Source organism: Epinephelus fuscoguttatus, linkage group LG4, assembly GCF_011397635.1.
Source record: "Epinephelus fuscoguttatus linkage group LG4, E.fuscoguttatus.final_Chr_v1".
Classification (NCBI taxonomy): domain Eukaryota; kingdom Metazoa; phylum Chordata; class Actinopteri; order Perciformes; family Serranidae; genus Epinephelus; species Epinephelus fuscoguttatus.
The window spans coordinates 31,904,057-31,924,450 of record NC_064755.1 but is presented as its reverse complement, the minus strand read 5'-3'; the positions used below and the strand labels follow the sequence as shown (position 1 = coordinate 31,924,450).

The 20,394-nt window shown below is 40.6% G+C and overlaps 2 protein-coding genes across 2 annotated transcripts in view; one reads left to right on the top strand and one right to left on the bottom strand.

The window, feature by feature from the left end:
* Nucleotides 1-12,079, bottom strand: part of LOC125887754 (periphilin-1-like) — a 28,626-nt gene extending 16,547 nt beyond the window's left edge. Inside the window, exons 1-7 of the mRNA XM_049574815.1 lie at nt 11,918-12,079; nt 10,861-10,926; nt 9,312-9,379; nt 8,501-8,725; nt 7,038-7,093; nt 2,101-2,163; nt 501-676 (exon numbers count right to left, since the gene is read on the bottom strand). Of these exons, the coding sequence (XP_049430772.1) occupies nt 501-676; nt 2,101-2,163; nt 7,038-7,093; nt 8,501-8,725; nt 9,312-9,379; nt 10,861 (589 nt within the window). The 5' untranslated portion in view covers nt 10,862-10,926; nt 11,918-12,079. The remainder of the gene's footprint in view (nt 1-500; nt 677-2,100; nt 2,164-7,037; nt 7,094-8,500; nt 8,726-9,311; nt 9,380-10,860; nt 10,927-11,917) is intronic.
* A 2,393-nt stretch (nt 12,080-14,472) lies between these two features.
* Nucleotides 14,473-19,608, top strand: LOC125887755 (YY1-associated factor 2-like). The gene is made up of 4 exons (XM_049574817.1): nt 14,473-14,627; nt 14,954-15,079; nt 18,373-18,525; nt 18,653-19,608. Exons 1-4 carry the CDS (start codon nt 14,602-14,604, stop codon nt 18,891-18,893), a joined length of 546 nt encoding a protein of 181 aa, XP_049430774.1. The 5' UTR covers nt 14,473-14,601; the 3' UTR covers nt 18,894-19,608.
* Nucleotides 19,609-20,394: the final 786 nt, after the last annotated feature.

Here is a 20,394-nt window from a genome sequence, read left to right as displayed (position 1 = left end):
CACCCTGACCCTTCACTTTACACAGCACCTCTGAAAACAGATGCTTCACCTGGAAAGGCTTAATACTTTTAGGCATTGTAATTATACGTATGCGTCTGTGAAATGGGAAAATGACCTCTTCTGTTGTCACTACAGAGGGTATGACAGCTGTGAGGACAAACACTACTACATATGAGTAAACTGTCAACTCCGCTGTATTCCATTATCTAAGCTGCTTCAGGTTGTGCACGCTGTGGCCAATCACAGTGTCAGGTAGTTCAGAGTGAGCTGCGTTACTGGAAGTCATACAATCCACTCAGGCAGCAGGTCAGACAGCTACGACCATTACTGCTGGTACCCTGCAAATGATTTAGGAGCAAAGACAGAGCAGGAGAGTGCATAACCAATTTGGAAATGGAGTTTTCTTTCTTTTTATCTGGTTACACTGACGACTGCAACTGAGGCTTTTCAGAATGTGTAAACTTGAGCTGTTCAAGATCCACAGAAGACTTCGTACTTACGTCTTGGCTGGGTCTGCTGGTAGCTGTGTCCTTTCTCCCTGTCGGGTGAGAAGCTCCTGGTGCTGCTGCTCGATCCAGAGCGGACGGGTGCAAGCGGCTGGACTTCCCTTCTCGCAGGAGAGCGGTCCCGTTTGATTACTATAGTTGGAGAGCTCCTGTAGTCATCATGGTCTTCTCTATTAAAATAAACAAGAAGTTCAAGAGTCTTGAGTGCTTTAGATCAATTTTGTCTAGAAATGTAATTCTTCATTTGTATCTGGACATGACAGCTTGAGGAAGGAACAGGCTCGGCAGGTTAAGTTTCCTGCCCTCTGCCCTTTGAAACCTAAGCAAATTGACAAACGAAAAAGGCAACAAGCAACTAAAGAAGACACTACCCCAAAAATCTTGGGGCTTAAAAATTCTAACAACTCTGTCAGATAATTTTAAAATCTAATAATAATTGTCATAAATATAGTTTTTCCCTAGCTTTTTTCTTACTTTTTTTTTTTTTTTTTTTTTGCAATTTTGGGACCTTTTTTTTTTACCAAGTTGCTCCGTGCCTTTTTCCTATATTCCTATTTTCCTATTTTTAAAATACAGGGAAGAAAGAAAAAAGCTAGGGAAAACTATATTTCTGATTATTATTATTATATTTTAAAATTATGTTACAGAATTGTTATTATTTTTAAACACTCTTTCCAGGCTATTGTTTGTTTCTTTTTGACTTTTTTCTTTTTAACTTTATCTATTACTGATTTCTTGCTGATTTTTTTTTTTTGAGTAATTTCTTCTTCAGTTCCTTCTTGCCTTCTTCCCATGTTTTCAAAAGAATCACACCAATTAGCTCAGGGTTCAAAAGTTCAAATACTTGCAAAAGGCGTCTGAACGCAGCACAAGAAAAGTGATGTCGCTCCAGGTTTCAAAGGGTTGAAATACGGGATATAATATCAGCAATGGGAATTTACACTTCTTTCTTAAAATCTTGAAATGTAATCATCTGCAGAGGTCTTTGGCATTAATTCTTCTGAGGAAGCTTCATCCAGAAAAAAGCCTTAGCTTTCAAAGACTTCTCTAATGAGTGAGGTTTTCAAGAGGAAAAAAAGGACCTTTTGCAATATGACAGGTTTTTGATAAATATAAAGTTTCCTATTGTTTAAAAAAAAGCACATTGAGTGGGATATAATTTGTTTGAATGTCAATTATTACAATACCTTCTGTTGTCATTATTAGATTTTATTTCAAACAAGCAAAAAAAAAAAAGCTGAAAAATATACGTTTACATAAGAAAACAAAACAAGAATACCCAGAAAAAAAGGTTTTCATGTCCAAAAAGTGGACAGTCAGAAGTGAATACTCATCAAGTCCACCCCTTTTGAATAGTTTATCAATAAACTTAAGGTTAAACTTGAATATTTCAACTTTTTGCCAAAGTGCCTATTTTTATCAGTTGCGCTTGGACGCATACGTCTTAAATCAAAAACTAGACACCTAATTTCAAGTCATGGCTGCTGACAAAGTTGTCAGTTTGTTTAATGTGTACTAGAAAACCATATGGAAGTCAGAGCACTGAGGGCACTGAGGGCACTGAGGGCAGGGAGTTGGCTTCTCTGGCACTGACCTTACAGGAGGGCCGGACCCTCGACCTCTGCTGCGGTAATGGGGACCACCTCTTCCACTGTTCCTAAAGAACATTAAAAAAATACAGACAAATCAATAACTGGCAAAGCTGCTCTGTAACCTGGCAACAACTGTTCGGAAAAGAAAGGTCCATGGATATGATAAATAAATCAAGAGTGTTTTAACTGTGAATTCAAAAAGAGCAATTTTCATCTTTACTGTTTTTTAGAAAAAAAAGTGGTCAGTGGTCGTGAGTGAACGCCCTCAGATGGGTAATGGAAACAATAAATAGAAGACAAAAACCACAAAGACCTAAATTCAGTCTCAGTGGGGCGCTGATCAATTTGTGGAATTGAGGCAATCTTCCACTTTGGCACATGCAACACTTGGCAGACAGTCGCACCAATTTTGGTCGTCTTTCACTACTATCTGTCTTCAATTGTCGGCAGAGCCATGATTACGCCTAAATATGGAGCTGATGTCACAAGGCACTGTCACCACACTTGTTTTTCAACCATGCAGCGTAATAATGCGTTCATCTTACCAGGCCGAGCACGAGTACTAAAACTTCATCGTGCTTCATTTTTATGATTTTCCAGACTCAAAGCTTGTGCCTGAAAAACAACCTTTAGGTTCAGAGGTATAAATGACCCAAAGGCACCTGGTTGTCGTGACCTCTGCATGAACTCAGGCCGCATCTCAAACAAAGAGCAGGTCTAACAAGACCTCAAACTTTTACGACTCATGGTCTGTTTGAAGTAGCCAGGACTCAGCCTGCCATTTGCCAAACGCTGAACTGCAATCCGTGCAGCACACCACTGACATCAAAAGGCTACGCACAGAGAAAAAGAAGCTCTGTACTTTATTTTGGAAAAACTAAAGACTCTATGGAGAGTAAATCAAGCACTTATCAGACACAAATTCACCCAGAAATGACTGACACTTAAAGGTTATAGGAGATACACTGTATGAAGTGCTCTCTTGCTGCTGACAGTCACTGCACTAAAATATTACTAGAATAATGTGATATTTTGATGAGTCATGAAGCCTTAAAATAACTGTGGGTCCCAGGAGACACAACAGACTAATAATACCACTGATAATATTTGTATCTTTGTTCCCTTTCCTTTCTTTACACAAAGTAAAAACACCAAACCTGGCTTCTTTGAACATTTGAAGGTAAAAATACCTCAATGGAGTGGATGGATTTAAAATGGCAGTTTACAAAAACAAGACAAAGCTTCATTTAGCATGGGTAGCTTTTGACTGTTCATTCATTTGGAGCTGCATATCAGGCAGTTAACTCATAATCTGTGGTTAAAACCTCAGATTAGGAAGGATGAAAAGGAATTCAAGTGTGTCACCAAGACACCAGTTCATCCTTATCCCACACCCCTTGGATTTGATTTTATAGTTGTGCAGCAAGAGCTTCCAGTGTAGTTACGAAGTCTACTTGTGTATCCTCTGAGGGTACACCATTTTCCCCATGAGTGTGAGTCTTGCATGGGCTTACAGAACCTGGAGTGCCTGGAATTCTGTTGCTAGGATTGAGAGAGCTTTAATTTTGAAGGGCTGTCTTCTGCCATAGAGTCAGTGACCAACAGACAGCTACTTGACAGAGACAGCAAACTAGCTTAACAACATGGCCAAACACAAGTGTGACGCTGCATGTATTAAACTGTGGGACCTTGAATGAATGACTGAGGAGAAATCTGGACCCTGAGGCTGGACCAGTTGGGAACCACTGCTCTATACGACCAGCATGGCCACTGTAACAACCTTGTGCACGACAGACACTACAGGTCACTAAAATATCTCTTCTTAATGTGCTTGCAATGTAAGTGACGTGGACTCAAATTATATTGAATAGTCGATTTTAAGGTAATTTCTAACTGATATTAACTTATTTTTGCAGAAAGACACTCGCTGCTGACAGTGTCTGAGAAGTGTGTGGGTGTTTGACTGAAGAGGGAGTGGTCCAGCTGTTTTTCCTCTCAGGGTGGGGTAACGGGTGGGGGTGGGGTTGTTTGGCTGAGTGAGTAGACACTAGTGCCCTTTGTCCCCCTCTCTAGCCCGGTATGACTCCTGGAAAGGGGAGCCTGGGCCCGTAACTGTTGGTATGTTAAAGTGGCCGGGGCGGGAGGAGTGTGTGTTGATGTAGGAGTTATAAATGCTGGTATTAGCTGCTGTGAGCGTGGTTAAGCTCTTCAGCTTATCTCAAGAGGAGCGTGGTCGCAGATAATTGACGTAAGCTTCCTAAATGTATTTTCCAAAGCTATATGTTTCTGTCGAGGCATTTGTTAAAGCAACAATTTGTAATGATAGATGTTATCATCTTTATAATTGGACAGAATGTAGGACTACAAATTCAACAGATAAATCTAAAGAGATATTACACTTATGAGCTTGATTACCCCTTTTATTCCTAATTGATATTTCATACACAGTCACACACCATGTCCTATCAAGCTGATAACATTCACCCTTCAATAGACTGAACTCTGGCTCCACCCTGTGGACAAACTGATGCATTATCTGGACCACTGGACCTGCTCATTACAAAGGGGGTCAATATTTCAAACGTCGATGTGGTTGATGTTGCTCTGTCTGATCATTTCTGTGTCTTCTTTGACCTGTCTGTTTCTCCCAAACCACCGGCTGGTCCTGCAGTTGTTCGGAGGAGACACATAAATAACAGCACAGGTGCTCTGTTCATGGAAATGATAAACTTTGAAAATGCCTCATGTTCTAATGTTGATGATTTGTTGAACTCTGTTACTTCGGGTGTTTTGAATGTTCTGGACACCATTGCCCCTGTGAAGGTTAAAATGGTTAAAAATAATAAGAAGGCACCATGGAGGAATGACGACTCGGTCAGGGCACAGAAAAGGGAGTGCCGGAGGGCCGAGCGGAAATGGCGCAAGTCGAAGCTTCATGTTCATTATGAAATTTATAAAGAAAAGATGTACGTGTTCAACCGGATCTTACGTAGAACAAGGGAGAGGTACTTTTCTGAAATTATTGGAAACTGCAGTAACAACTCGCGTGTCTTATTTGCAACAGTGAACAGATTAACAAACCCTCCAGCTCAACTGCCGTTGGAACTGATCTCCACATCTAAGTGTAATGAGTTTGCAGTATTCTTTTGCGACAAGGTTCAGACCATTAAAAATGCCATCAATTCCACAACACCAATAACAACCCTGCAGCCACCTACACACTTAGAGCTGACTCATTTTGCACCTGTAACTGACAAAACTGTCCAAGAGATCATCACCAGTCTGAGTTTGTCTACATGCTGCCTCGATGTGTTACCCACTAGATTTCTAAAGTCTGTGTTGAGCAGTTTGTTACCACCACTCGCTCACATAGTTAACATGTCACTACAATCTGGAACATTCCCAAAGGCCTTGAAAACTGCGGTCATAAAGCCTCTCCTAAAGAAGAGCAGTCTTGATGCCACAGTACTGAACAACTACTGGCCCATTTCAAATCTGCCGTTTTTAGGCAAAGTCCTTGAGAAAGTTGTTTACCAACAGCTTACTGACTTTCTCCTGAAGAACAACTCCTTTGATGTTTTCCAGTCAGGTTTTAGACCCCATCACAGCACTGAGACCGCTCTTATTAAGGTGACAAATGACATCCGCCTGAACACTGACACAGGCAAAGTCTCAGTTTTAGTCCTGCTAGAAGACAGGAAGTACTTTGTTGAAATTGGTAACTGTGTCTCAGATCACATGGCCTTGACCTGTGGGGTGCCCCAAGGGTCAATCCTGGGACCCTTCTGTTCAATCTCTACATGCTGCCTTTAGGCCAGTTAATACAAAGTAATAATGTGTCCTACCACAATTATGCAGACGACACTCAGATCTATGTCTCACTGACAGCAGGTGAATATGGACCAGTGGATTCACTCTGTCACTGCATCCAACAGGTCAGTGTGTGGATGCAAAACAACTTTCTCCAGCTAAATTCAGACAAGACTGAAGTCATCGTATTTGGTCCACAGAAACAAAGAGAAAGTGTCAGCAGTCACCTCCAGTCTCTCTCTCTAAAACCTACAAATCAGGTTAGAAATCTCTGGGTAATAATGGACTCAGACTTGAACTTTAACAGCCACATCAAATCAATAACATCAGCAGCTTTTAACCATCTAAAAAACATTGCCAAAATGAAAGGTATAGTGTCTAAACCTGACTTGGAGAGACTTGTCCATGCATTTGTCTCTAGTAGGTTAGACTACTGTAACGGCCTGCTCACTGGCCTCTCCAAACGGGCCGTAAGACAGCTGCAGTACATCCAGAATGCTGCTGCTCGGGTCCTGACCAGAACCAGGAAGTACGAGCACATTAGTCCTGTGCTCAGGTCTCTACACTGGCTTCCTGTGGCTCAGAGAATAGACTTTAAAGCAGCTCTGCTTGTGTACAGGTCTATCCACGGCCTAGCACCAAAGTACATCTCTGATATGTTAGTGCCATATGAACCATCTCGGACTCTGAGGACCTCAGGGACCGGCCTCCTGCTGGTGCCCAGAGTCAGGACTAAACATGGGGAATCAGGATTCCAGTTTTATGCAGCTAAAATCTGGAACAGTCTTTCTGAAGATGTGAGACAGGCCTCTACTTTGACAATGTTCAAATCTAGGCTCAAAACAGCTCTATTTCACTGTGCATATGACTGAAAGGATCTTATCTGCACTCTTCTCTTTTAAAGTTCATTTTATAATGATTATTTATGTTTTTATTTTGTATTGTGATTTTAATGCATTTTCTTGTTCTGTAAAGCACTTTGAATTACTTTGTGTATGAATTGTGCTCTACAAATAAACTTGCCTTGCCTTGCCTTGCCATTACACAAACAATTCAACTGACAATCTGACATCACTACAATGAGACAAACACAAGTTTATCAACAAATAGAAGAATTAATATTTACTACCTTAACTGATGCCTCAGATCATCTCGGCCATAAGATTGTTGGGAGTACGGGCCCTCCTGGGGGAAAAAAAAATCACAATTATAGTATCATTAAAGGCTCCCTGTGGAGTTTTTGAAAGCTAGTAGACTATGGAGGTGTTTTCTACAAGTTTATCTTGTGCATTCATGTGTTTAAGGACATACATACATGTTTTGTAGCTGTGTGCTTAATCTGGAACGTGCAGGCTTTAAGGACTGGAGAGGCGTACAGATGGTGTCAGTGGGCCAGACTGCAGCTTGAGGGCTGCTAACCTTTTCTTGTGGTGAACCACATTTGGTAATTTCACACGCGTGTGAAGAGTGTGTTTACTAGTGCTGTGTGGTGCTATATCCTCTGTTTAAAACACAACCCTGCAGCAGGTAACATTGAGGTGATCAACAAGTGGATGTTGATGTGCAAAGATGTGCTGCAATGCACCAGCATCGACAGCAAAGAAGAAGTTTGGTCATAAACATGGGTGTAAACAGCGCAGCATTTAAAAAAAAAAAAATCTGCTTTGCCACTGATTAATCAGGAAGGAAACTCAACTGACATGTTTGTTAGTCCAAAAGGCTACACACATGAGCTAGGGCTGGGCGATACATCAACTATGTACGATGTATTGATATATTTTCAAGCAAGATATAAATTTAGACAACACAGTTTGAGGTGAGGTGGATCATAGCGCGTTGCTGTTCTTCTTGGTAGTTGTAGTCTAATGTGTGACATGGAAACAGTGCCTGAATGCAGGCGATAGACCTGTTTGAAAAATGCAGCGAGAGCACAGACGTTTCACATACAAGACGTATATAATGAGGACAAAGTGTCTCTGGCTCCTTCCCTCCCTCAGTTTCTCTGTTGATACTATGTGTATAAATATGATTGACAGCCTAAATAGATAAAAATATTTTAACCATTTCTCAGCACTAGATTCATTTGAAAGCCCATGGAAAACAACTTCTGAACTCCCCCACAAAGATTTGTAATTAACTACAGTGGCTTCAGACCTACTTGATACTTTTATAATCATGTTATAGTTTTGTGTCCTGCAACCTTTAAACCTCTGTAGCTTCAGTGCTGTGTGCAAAATCTTTAATGTACAGCCCTGCTATATATTTTATATCATTTTTCATTTACATGTTGTGAAGTTGAATATTTTAAAACAGGGAAAAAATCCCTGTCTTTGCATTTTATTTTGATCACAGTCTGTTTTTATAAAAGTGGTTGTGGCATCTGAAATGTGGCTTTGACTCGCAACTGAAAACATGTCGCCCGTTTCTTAGAAAAACACCGAGATACATATATCATGTACCACCGGTCAGATATGAATTTCTGTCCATATCGCTCAGCCTTACAATAAGCTTTGGTGGCTAATACCCAATGAAAACATAACTTTCATTGTTTTAGATTTTAGTTACAAAGCATGCGTGCCAAGCTCATCTCACATTTCGTGGGGGTGAGGAATTCCTGCGAAAATTGCCACCAAAGTTGTCGTCATGGTATCGGCGATCACTGGGTCGGTAGCTGCCTTCGCCGTGAGATTCTCCCGCGTCCTGGTAACGATGACCACCATACCACTGGTCATCGTTAAAACCCCTGTCATACTCCAGTAGGGGGCGGGGCATTTGGCTCCTCTTGTCAACAATACTGACAAATCGATGGACTGTCACCTGGAATGACACAATGTTATATTTTACATGAAATATAGCTGTTCTTTACACAAGATTTAATATGTAGGCACAATGTTTGGCACCTATTTCTGTGGTGACAACTGACAATGCATCGTCCAAAATGAAATTATAATGTGACGAGTAATTTCTCTGTAAGACCTTGATCCTTTAATGCTGCCCTCCTCTGATAAACATATCCTAAGATACTGTCTCTGTGCTCTAAATGCTCAATGAACAGCTTGGCTCATGAAGTCATGGAATTATATTTGAACATAATTAAGATAAAGATTACAAAAACAGCCGAAAACAGCTTCCACAGCTTTATGATAAGTACTGAGATAAAAAGTGTCATGCAAATTGTATTCAACCTTGATATCCCCATAAAGAGTGGCTTACAACAGAAGATGAAGTGAATGAATACTTAATACTTTCATAAATACCTACCATGGTCATACAACACTAAAGACACATGATATCAAAGACTGTTGACCCAGCAGTTTTCCCACTAATTACATAGTACCTGAACAATAGTTGGGCTTTGTTGAACTAATATATTTCGGTCATGCAGATCAATATCTTCCCTTACCTCTCTTGAATCCACGAAGCGCTCTTCGTATGCCTCTCTGATGGATTTTGGACCACGTCTGTATGCCACTACAAAGAAAAAGGGTGTGTGTTTATGTATTGGTCAGACCATGAGTTTAGTACAAGTACAGCTATGAAGTTGGTTTCACTTTCTATTTCTTGAAAAAACATGCAGTGAAAAAAGGTTTTGCCTTCACAGAAGGCAGGCCTTCACTGTTTAGGCTGGGCAACTTTTTTCAGCATGCTGAAATTCTGACTTTACATGTAGGCCTGTCACAATAGCTACTTTGGTTCGGCATTATAGTGACCCAGATATCACTGTAATAAGCAACATTATTATCATTTTAACACTATTCCATGCCACTGATGTAGTGATGATCACTTAATAATGCAAGAACACCTGTTCGAAGTACATGTCTTTACAGTTTTGCCTTCACAGAATCTATAAGCATTAAATAAATATTCATAATGTCCAAAATTCAGGACTTTTTAAAGATATTTTGTTTTTTTTGCCTTTCTCTGATATGACAAAGTGTGAAAAAGGGAGAGAGAGTTGGGATGACATGCAGCAGAGGGCCATGGGTTGGAACTGAACCCGCAGCTGCTAGGTTCAAAGGATGTATCCTTTGTACATGGGGCGCCTGCTCTACCAGGTGAGCTTGTGGGCACCCCAGCCTTGTCATCAGCAAAAGTCAGCATTATACTAATTGGTGAAGCTTCCAGCTGCCCAGCTCAAGATATTCTCACTGGGTGTTTTCTAGACTGAAAGCGTGATGTGAAATCTCTCAGGAGATTCGGGCAGGCTGATGGCTGTCATCACTGGGAAAAACCTTATATTGACAGGCTCATATTGACAGTGGAGCATATGCATTGGCCTGTCACAATAATTACATTATCGACTTATCGAAGTCAGCAAAAATGATCCGAGGTTATGTAAGAATGTCACCAACGTTTTAGCCAACATGGTGCTAGAATAAACAGCAGGGTGTTCCCGACCGATATAAGACTCTGATGAAGCGCCTAGGCATTTTCTCAAAGTGTCTATGCCAGGGGTGTAAAACATACAGCCCAGGGTCCAATCCGGCCCCATTGGATGACTCTGGACACCTAATAGTGATGCACTTGTGAAGGCTAAGAGGTGCCAGCTTAAAGGAGCAGGTTTAACAGCGAGTAGCTTTCTTCATGTAAAATGCTGTTTCAGAGGCTTTTCTACCCCGACCATAATACAGTTCGTTTTTAACTTTAGTTTGGTGTGGTGATGTCAGGATTGCTTCAGTTCAATGCACTTTGAACAGGTGTTCTTGCATTATTAAGTGATCATCATTACATCAGTGGTGTGAAATAGTGTTAAAATGATAATAATATTGCTGATTAGAGTCGTTTCTGTGGCAATATGTTGTCGAACAAAAGTAGTTACTGTGTGTAGTCAAAGTTTCAGCATGCTGAAAAAAGCCACCCCGCCAAAACGGTCCAGTCAGAGGATGAAGTCTGTGTGGACGATGACTCATTACATTGTCATGCTTGCAGTGCATGGTCTTATTTTCACTTACTGCTGAAGGAATGATTTTGGTGCCCTGCCTCGTACGCTCGGTGTGGTTCAGCAGAGACTGATGAACCTAGAAGAGGGAAAACAGACATCTGACTCTCGGTATAAGCATATTCACCCCAGACCACTCTGAGCATACCTTAACACACACAAAAATAGAGCTGTGTAACACACACTCACACACATCCACATGTTGGCATCAGTTCAATGACATCTACACCTTCCCCACCCACAACTAATAATAATAACAATGCGTTTTATTTATAAGCACCTATTAAGACACTCAAGGTCATCACAAGTTTACAGTGATAGAGGTCTGTGTGAATGATGGATGTGCCTGAAGAGGCTATTTTAGGATATGAGTATTAAGGCGGGATTTGATGGGAGTGGGGTGATTTTACGGAGTTCCGGTGGAGCGGAGGCTGACGGCTGTAAATCCCACTCTGCTCAGGCGGGCTGGAGTAGACAGGGACAGTCAGTGGGACAGAGGAGGAAGACCTGAGAGTGCAGGAGGGGGTGTGGATGTGCAAGAGCTTGGAGAGGCACAGAGGAGCTCGGCTGTGGATTACCTTAAAGGTGAGGAGTCAGATCTTAAGGGTGAAGGTGCAGAAGGACAGGAGGGATGTGACTGATGGAGGATGACAGACAGAAACTTCTTGCCATTCACATAGTCCTGTTTTTTGACATGCAAACCCACCCAACTGTTTATCTAAGCCACTATTTTAAATATCGGATTGATTCAACAGTGATGACAGTTATATATCTCCCACCACAGGCATGCTTGTCCATCGCTTTTCCTAAACGGTGGCTTCTAGAGAAGAAACTCTTTAAATCACTTCTCATTTAAACTGACAATATCCGATGTACATAAAGACCGTCTGAGAGTGTTAAATGTCCGTATGAGAGATTGCAGTGTGATTTCACATTGAAAAGACACGACTGTAATTGTCCAAAAGTGAGCTTTTACTGAAATGTTTCATGCTTTTATGGCTATGCTGTTGTTAGCAACCTTAGCTAATTAGCATCACAGCACAAGCGTAAGTCGTAAGAAACTCACTCACCAAATAATGATTTTAACACTCCTGGCCTCACAGCGCGTTTACATACTCCTCCTATCGCAACGGGACTCTTAAACCTAAATCAAAACTACACATCAGGCCAGATGTTCCTCTTCATGTGCTGTCCCTGTGCAACCATAACAGTCCTGGCTATGGATGCTCTTCCTCCGCTGAACAACGTACTTCCGGTTGGACATACGCTACCGCCCTCTGGTGGCCAATGTTGGGAACTTCTACTTTCTGCTGATGGCCAGCCGGGGAAGATCTTATTCTTCAATAAAAGTCGCAATACTGTAATGTAAAAATACTTAATCAAAGGTGAAGATATTTAAATCGAAATAACAAAAATAAAAGTACACATTTAACAGCAAATGGCCCTTTTCAGTGCCATAGTTTACATTATAATTGTATCATAATTCATGTTTTATTGTAGGAAGCATTTTAATATTGTAGGTTGTCAGTGTAGAGCTAATCTATATATTGCTGGGAAATGTAATCATTAGTATTAATCAATGTATTATAGTTTCTAAACTCATCATAGGTTGATGCCTATGTACAAATCTTCATCTGATTTGTCAAATAAATGAGGTAAAAGTACAATATTTGCCTCTATGACATAGAGGAGAGATATACACCAAATACCGCTCACACAAGTACAATTTTTGCTTGTAATTATTTATTGCAACTTCATTATTTTGTCACTTTTTTGCAGTATTTGTGTTTCAGTAATGAGCAACCTCCAGAGCTAAAAAGTGAAGCCAGTTCTTAGAACGGCCACTTGAGGGTGACTCCAGACGCCAGTCAATCCCCTACAGACCCCCATGTTAAAATGCCCAACTTTACAGCAAAAATAAACGTGTTTACAGCCTGGTACAAGAAACGGTTTTGGTCTATAGCTTATTTTCCAGGGGCCCAAAGTTGAAGGGCCCCCCCCCCGGCTCTCACCTGCAAAATGTCACCCAAATTAACACATACTGACCAGGAAGAGATTCAAAGTGACCAAAAAGATAAGATAAGATAAGATAAGATAAGATAAGATAAGATAAGATAAGATAAGATAAACTTTATTAATCCCACACTTGGGAAATACACATGTCACAGCAGCTCAAAGTACAGACAGAAAAAGGAGGGTGACGATGTTGCTTAAATAGAAGAGGTGCAAAGGACCTGCAAAGAGACACAAAATATGCATGAAAAGGTCAAAACAACCCGTTAGACAAACCAAATGAGCAAAAAAGATATCAAAGAGACACAAAACCACAAAAAAATGCATTATGACTACTAGGAGATGCAAAACAACGACCCACAAAGAGGCTAAACAACTTTAAAGTGTGTGTAGCCTTTTTTATACTGAAGTTCCATCTTTATGCCTCATTTGCAGGTTTACACAGTGTGTATTTAGTGTGTGATTATAAACAGCATTGCGGCTTTGCGAACTCAAAAGAGACATGACGTAATGTCAGCATCAACCTCTAGTGTGACATACATTTCAGCAGCACTTTCTAAACAACAACAATGGCAATTACATGTCAATAGCAATCATTTATGGTCCCTGTTATATGGCAGCTGATCTGGTCCTCTACTCGGGGGGTAAGGAGCTCCCAGACTTCAGTTTTCCCAATTTCTGGACATTTACGGTCGCTGTCTTTCTTTGAGTCATCCACTAATTGCTAAGAGCTACTTTTTGAATCGCCCTTAGTAGGCTGAGCACATAACACATTGTCAAAACGTCACCATCCTGCAGACTGTCCTGTTTATACAGACACTGTTATGGCGATGTTACTACCTCCCATGGCAATTAGATTCCACGATCGTATCTTAGGGCAGCAGTAGGGACTTGGATTGGAAACCAGAAGGTTGCCGATTCGAGTCCCCGTCTGGACCAAGTATGGAGCATCAAGGTTCCAGTTCACCTCCTGGGCCCTGCCAAAGTGCCCCTGAGCACGGCACCAAAGCCCCAACTGCTCGGGACGCCTGTCTAGGGCAGCCCCCTTTCTCTGAGCTCATCATTTAATGCAAATTTAGGTCCTGTTTGTGCATGTGTGTGTATTTGGGGCCTGTGTGTATATGTATATGACAACAGAGTGAAAATAATGAATTGCCCCTTGGGGATTAATGAAGTATATAAAATTAAAAATTATAAACAGCATGGTGAGGCAGCCTTGAACCAGCTGTGCAGAAGGGGCTTGTGTCTTGCTCCTATGAAGGAGAGGTGAGGGGGCCCTTTACATATCTTTGCCCAGGGGCCCATTGAATGTTAATCCACCCCTGTTACTACCACAAAATTGCTGAACAGACTTGAGTGATAGTCATTGTTCAAACAAACAAAAACACAGCCCACTTATTCCTATTAATGAGTCAGTTTATTGCACATTTGCAGCTCAGATTTGTAATCAGCATTAGTGTAGGCTCCATTTTACTTCCCCATTCCCCCTAACCGTGCCTACGTGCGGCACCTTCCTTCTTTTACCACGCTGTTAAATTTACAAAGCGCCTTTCATCAGTGCCAGTGTTGTGTCACATTTATTGCTGCCTCTGTTGTGATTACATTAAAGGTGATTGGGTGAGCCCGCGTCACGTGACCGTCCTTCGACAGGAGTTTCCACGACAGCTGAGTAGCAGCTAAATGCGTTTTTTCACCTGTAACATAGACCCTTTTTAACTCCACTGACTCCGAGTGTGGTAGCATGGCAGACAAGAAGAGCCCCACCAGGTAAAGCTGTCGCTAGTGTCTGTGCTTGAAGACTTTATCGGGCCGTTAGAGAGCAGAAAGCTCGGTCAATGGATGGAGCTGTTACACTGAAGTGTTCATGGCGGCTGGCTGCTGCTGCCGCTGCTGCTGCCTTAACATGGGGCAACTGCCTGTGTGAAACTGAAAGCTCCCCTTCTCTCAATGACTGTCTGCCGAGCCGAGAAGAACTTTACAAGTCGTGTCTTTCCCGTTGTGGCCATCGTTACATGACAGGGTTTCTTTGAAATCACTGCGCTCATTGGAAATGTGTCGTTATCACAGTGTTTATGTTTTGTTTTTGTCTGAAGGCCAAAGCGGCAATCGAAGCCCTCCGCCGACGACGGGTACTGGGACTGTAGCGTGTGCACGTTCAAGAACACCGCTGAGGCGTTTAAGTGCATGATGTGTGATGTCAGGAAGGGAACCTCCACTCGGTAAGAATGACTGTTAAATTTTAACCATTTAAAGCTCTACAGAACTATTTTAATAGCATGATAGTAGAAAAAATGTTTATTAGATAGACACATGCAATGCATCTTATCTTCATGAGGCATTCAATGTCCATGTTGAAAAGATTTTAGATAGTTGTTGATTCAACTTTATGGACATTTTTTAGAGTGTAGCTTGTGGTCAGGTCCATATGTACAGTGTCTCTGGGGTCATGTCCTCAGGATTTTTCTGTGAACTTAGCAAATTTTACAACTTGTATTATTATTCAATTATTTTATTGGTTTTAAACACAACCAAGACATTAAACAACCATGGAATATAAACCCCCAACACCCAACCTCACCCTGTCCCTCCCCAAGGCCGGCCAGCACAGACAGACAAATGGACACTATTAACTACACATAATACGCATACATATAGATTAGATTGAACTTTATTGTCATTGCACATGCCACAAGTACAGAGCAATGAAATGCAGATTGCATCTAAGCAGAAGTGCATAAGCAGTAATTAAATAACATATGTACAGGTTAATATACAGGGTGGAGGGTGTGAATGATATATAAATACGCCTATTTCTACAGGTATGTACATGCAATGAACAGGCTATGTCTATAAATTGTAGTACAGTATGAAAACTATACAGTATGTACAGTTGTGCTAATTGTGCATATATAAGTATACATGATTCAAACAGTTATGTATAGTAGTGCAAGAGAATGGAATACAGATGAATGAATGAATACAGACCTAAGATAGAAATTTGACAACTTGCAAACAAAAATGAAGGACTTCAACAAGAGTTTCATTCCAGATAGTGATTAGAAGTCTTTAAAAATGTACAACTTTATGTGTGGGGAAATGCAGAAAATACAAATCAACCTTTTACAGAATAGTCACATATTAATTGTGGGATGTGTGGGGGTCCTCGCCCAAGAAATTTTGAGCGTGAAACGCTTTGTTTCCTTCATACTGATGAATTTTCATGCACTAACTTGTGCTTTTTTTTGTATCAATTTATGGTGGAAATTATTAATGTGAAGGAAAACGTAAAAGTCAGGCGCCAGGTGAATTTGAAATATTATGTATTGCTTCTGTAGTGCTTTCAAAAATGTGCTCTCCTGCAGATCAGCAATTCTCATACAGTGCCATCCCTGCAAAATATATATATATTTGTATATATAGAGAGGGGGAGAGAACAGAATAGATCAAATCTGAAAAGAAAACAAAACTTTTTATGATCAAAATTGCTGTTTTTTTGCAGGGACTTTGACTCATGACTTAAGTGTTTCTCTATGTCTGTTGCCGTTAAATTATAATATTTTAATACTGAGATGTTTTAAAGATCATATTCACCCCATTTATATTACTGAGAGTATTCTTTAATTCATTCATTTTTCGTAACGGCTTATCGTGTTGGGGGTTGCAGAGGGCTGGAGCTTATCCCACTGACAGTGAGCGAGAGGCAGGGTACACCCTGGACAGGTCGCCTGACTATCTCAGGGCTGACACATAGAGACAGACAACCAATTTAGAGTCACCAGTTAACCTGCATGTCTTTGGACTGTGGGAGGAAGCTGGAGTATCTGGAGAAAACTCACCTGACACAGAGAGAACATGCAAACTCCACACAGAAGGGCTCTGAGAGTAGAGTAGAAACACCTTGGTATAATACAATACAGTCTACAGCCTCCAAATGACCACAGGGTTGAATCACCAGGAGAGCCTCCATAAAAGTGGGATCTATTGCAGAGCTGTGTAATAGAGCAGATTAGTTTTAGATGGGTGGACATAATGAACTGGCAACTGAGTGTGTGTTTGAGTGCTTAAGCCAAAGAGGTAACTGAGAGCAAACCCATGTATGTATATATTTATTAAAAAGCCATAGGATAGGATAATGAAACATTTGTTTATGATTACATCAGTGATTCTATCTACAGCTAATGGTCATGGGAATGCTGGACACACAGGGTAGGTTAAAAAGAAGAAGAATGTATCTCACAGCCAGCAGGTGGGAAAGTCTTAGGTCTTTGAAGGCATCTCCTGGGAAGAATACTATATACTAATTCCTGGGCAGTTTTAACCACACAGAAACAGGTTTGTTTGCTATAATCATTTCTCCTGTCCATAGTGTTACTTTTAGTGAGAAATTCCATCTTTGTAATACTGTACTTTGGCTGCAACACATCAAGTAAACAGTTTGGAGAAACGGAAAGAGGGCATTTAACACTGCAGCTTGGAACACCCACTTGACTACTACAAACTCAGACTGCTGATGCATCATATTAACTTTATAAAATTTGACTTTTTACCAAAGATTTATTAACATTAGAGACTCAAGATTCAGCCAAGAGTTTCTGTTGTAGATATCTGTTGTAAGCCCCATGCTCCTCCTTGTCATATTGAATTAGGGCGTCTAGAGGTCCTTCAAAGGTCTTAAAATGTTTATAAATGTTAGGTCTTAAAAGTCACTAAATAGTCTTAAATTGGAGATGGTGAGGTCTTAATTGGCACAAACATTTTGCCTAATTTCATGTTTCCATCATATACTTTCTTTTTGTCAAAATGAGTCAGTTCTGCGTATAAAGTCCACAAATATTACTTAACTGTAAAAATATAGAATAACCATATTCCCACATATAACCTACCTCTGCAGGGGACCACATGTACACTACTGTCCTGTATACTTGTTGATCATGGCTGTTTGATATTTGTATTTTGACTGCCTGACTCCCATTTGGAGGTGTTTATGTGGGGAGATTTACCAGTAGCCTGACTTGATTGCTGTTTTTGTATGAATTGTTTTCAACATTATATTATCCAATGTATATATTTATGTAGTTATTTGGTCATATTTGGTGGTGGGAGGTGCCTTCTATTGGGCAAATGCACAAAGGCTGTGGGACTGATTTAATTTTCTTTGTTCTTTTACTTAAACTGATGAAGGTCTTATGACTGAAACGTTCTAATAAAGTTTATTGCAAGTAACAGGACCGTGTGCAGGATTCCCTTTTCTCCACCTATGGATATTTTCCTGCTACGCACCTGTCTATAAGTTTTTGAAGGTGTGCACGAACCTCTATATGCTGCTTTTTACTCACCTGCAGTGTTTGAATAAGATGATTCATCCAAAATGTATGAATGGAGTGTACGATAGCTGTAGACACCCTGTGAATAGTCATGCAATTCAGCAGTGAAAACCACATGCTCACCTAACTTACAGGGTCAGTGATATAAATGTAACGGCAAAGCCAATAACTTTTATTGTCTCTTTCAGAAAACCACGGCCTGTTTCCCAGCTGGTTGCACAGCAAGCCAATCAGCAGTTTGCACCACCTACACTTCCTAAAAAGGAGAAGAAAGAAAAATCAGAGAAAGACAAGAGTGATAAAGAACCAATGCTGAAAAAGAAAAGCCATAAAAAGATGAGGTAATGCAGTCATGTTTTCAAAGGAAATAGCAGAATAGTGTTCGGTGGTCTGTGATGACTGAAATATTTAGTATCCTCGGAGCAGTTTTCAGATCTGTTTGTTTCTTTTTGTCTGTCTCCTCACCAGGCCCAGGTTAAAAAACATAGACCGGAGCAGCGCCCAGCACCTAGAGGTCACAGTTGGAGACCTGACAGTAATAATTACAGACTTTAAGGAAAAAGCCAAACCCACGTCCACTTCAACGAGCGCTGCGTCGGCAGACCAACACAGTCAAAGTGGCTCAAGCTCTGATAACACTGAACGAGGGGTCTCCAGATGCTCCTCGCCCCACAGGGAAGGCTCGCCGGTCAACGGAGAGACTCACTAACCTTCACACTCCCAGTCAGCACAAACCATTCTTCTGCACTCTCAACAGCCTCAGCCAGAGATTAAACTTCAACATGCACGTTTTTTTAAATAATACTATAAATGCCAGTATGATAGCATTCACTTCCTTTGGGGCTGTATTGTTTCACTGCCTCCCCATGATAATAAACAGTTCAAGAGTCAGGACGTGTGCTGTGCGCTCAGTTCAAAGAGGTGTTGCAGCAGAATCTGTCACGATGAACTGAAAAAAGGAACCGTAGCATTAAAACCAGGATGTCAGTGGAACTGTGCCACGTGTTGTGGTGACTTGTGTTTTAACACCTCAGTGTTACATCAGCATCACACTGAGCTGGTCGTTGCTGCACACAATAAATGATGCATTATGAAAGAAAATATGAAGAAGTCATCTCAGAATTGTAGTTCATCCTTGAATTTTGTTATCGTTATTTGCACTTAATGGCATCCTACATTCATGATAACATTTGTTTAGCATTATTTCCACTGTCATTATCAGTACATCATAACACTGTTGGTTACTGGCCTTATCCAGCTCTCATTTTTATGCTATTGGATGCAATTTTGTTTTGTTTTTTACTGTCTAACATTTGAGTAAAAATATTGAATAATTATTCTAAGTATGCTTTTCCTTCACTTGGTAGAGTTAAGCATGATTTAATCTATAGAATGGTTTATATTGTAAAATAATGCAAAATAAAATAAGTTGTAGATACTTGGATATGGTTTTCTTTTTCTTTTCTTTTTATTGTAACGTTTGGAAGATGCATGGATTTCTTAACAGTTGCTTCACTGGAACAAAACTTTGTTCTTCAATGTTAAAGTTTAGGGAGATACGTTGGCAGAAATAGAAGACAATATAAGTATGGTTTTTTGTGTTTAATCACCTGAAAATAATATTTGCTGCATTTTTGTTGCCTCAGTATGAGATGTTAATATCTACATAGGAAGCAGGTCCTTATCTTTAAAGATCGCCATGTTGCATTGTCATGCTTCTACAGTAGCCCTGATCAGACAAGCCAACCACTGGTTGTAGATAGGGCAGGGGTCAGCAGCCTTTACTATCAAAAGAGCCATTTTGCCCCAAAAAAGCTCTCACAAAATCTGCCTGAGCCTGCAAAATATATTTGAGCCTTAAAATGAAGGTAGCCGTCAGTCTAAATTCACCCATTAACGTAATAATAGACTAAATGAGCTTTTCTTGACATGTTTTACCGCAAAATGGCTTCTCTGCAGTGAACTATTTATGATCTTTTGGTGCTTATTTGCAGGGTTGGTGGTAAAAGCAAATGAATATGTCCAGGCACTGTTAAATTCTCTATTTCTCCAAGACTTCAAAGATCTGGAATCCATAGCTAGCTTAGCTGGGGAGATCCAAGACACGCCATCGCTATTGAGGTTCAGCAAAATTTAAAGTAAAAGGTGATGGGCTGTATGACGCACATTTAGTTGATGAAATGTAAAAACATTTATTTTTATTCTGTGAA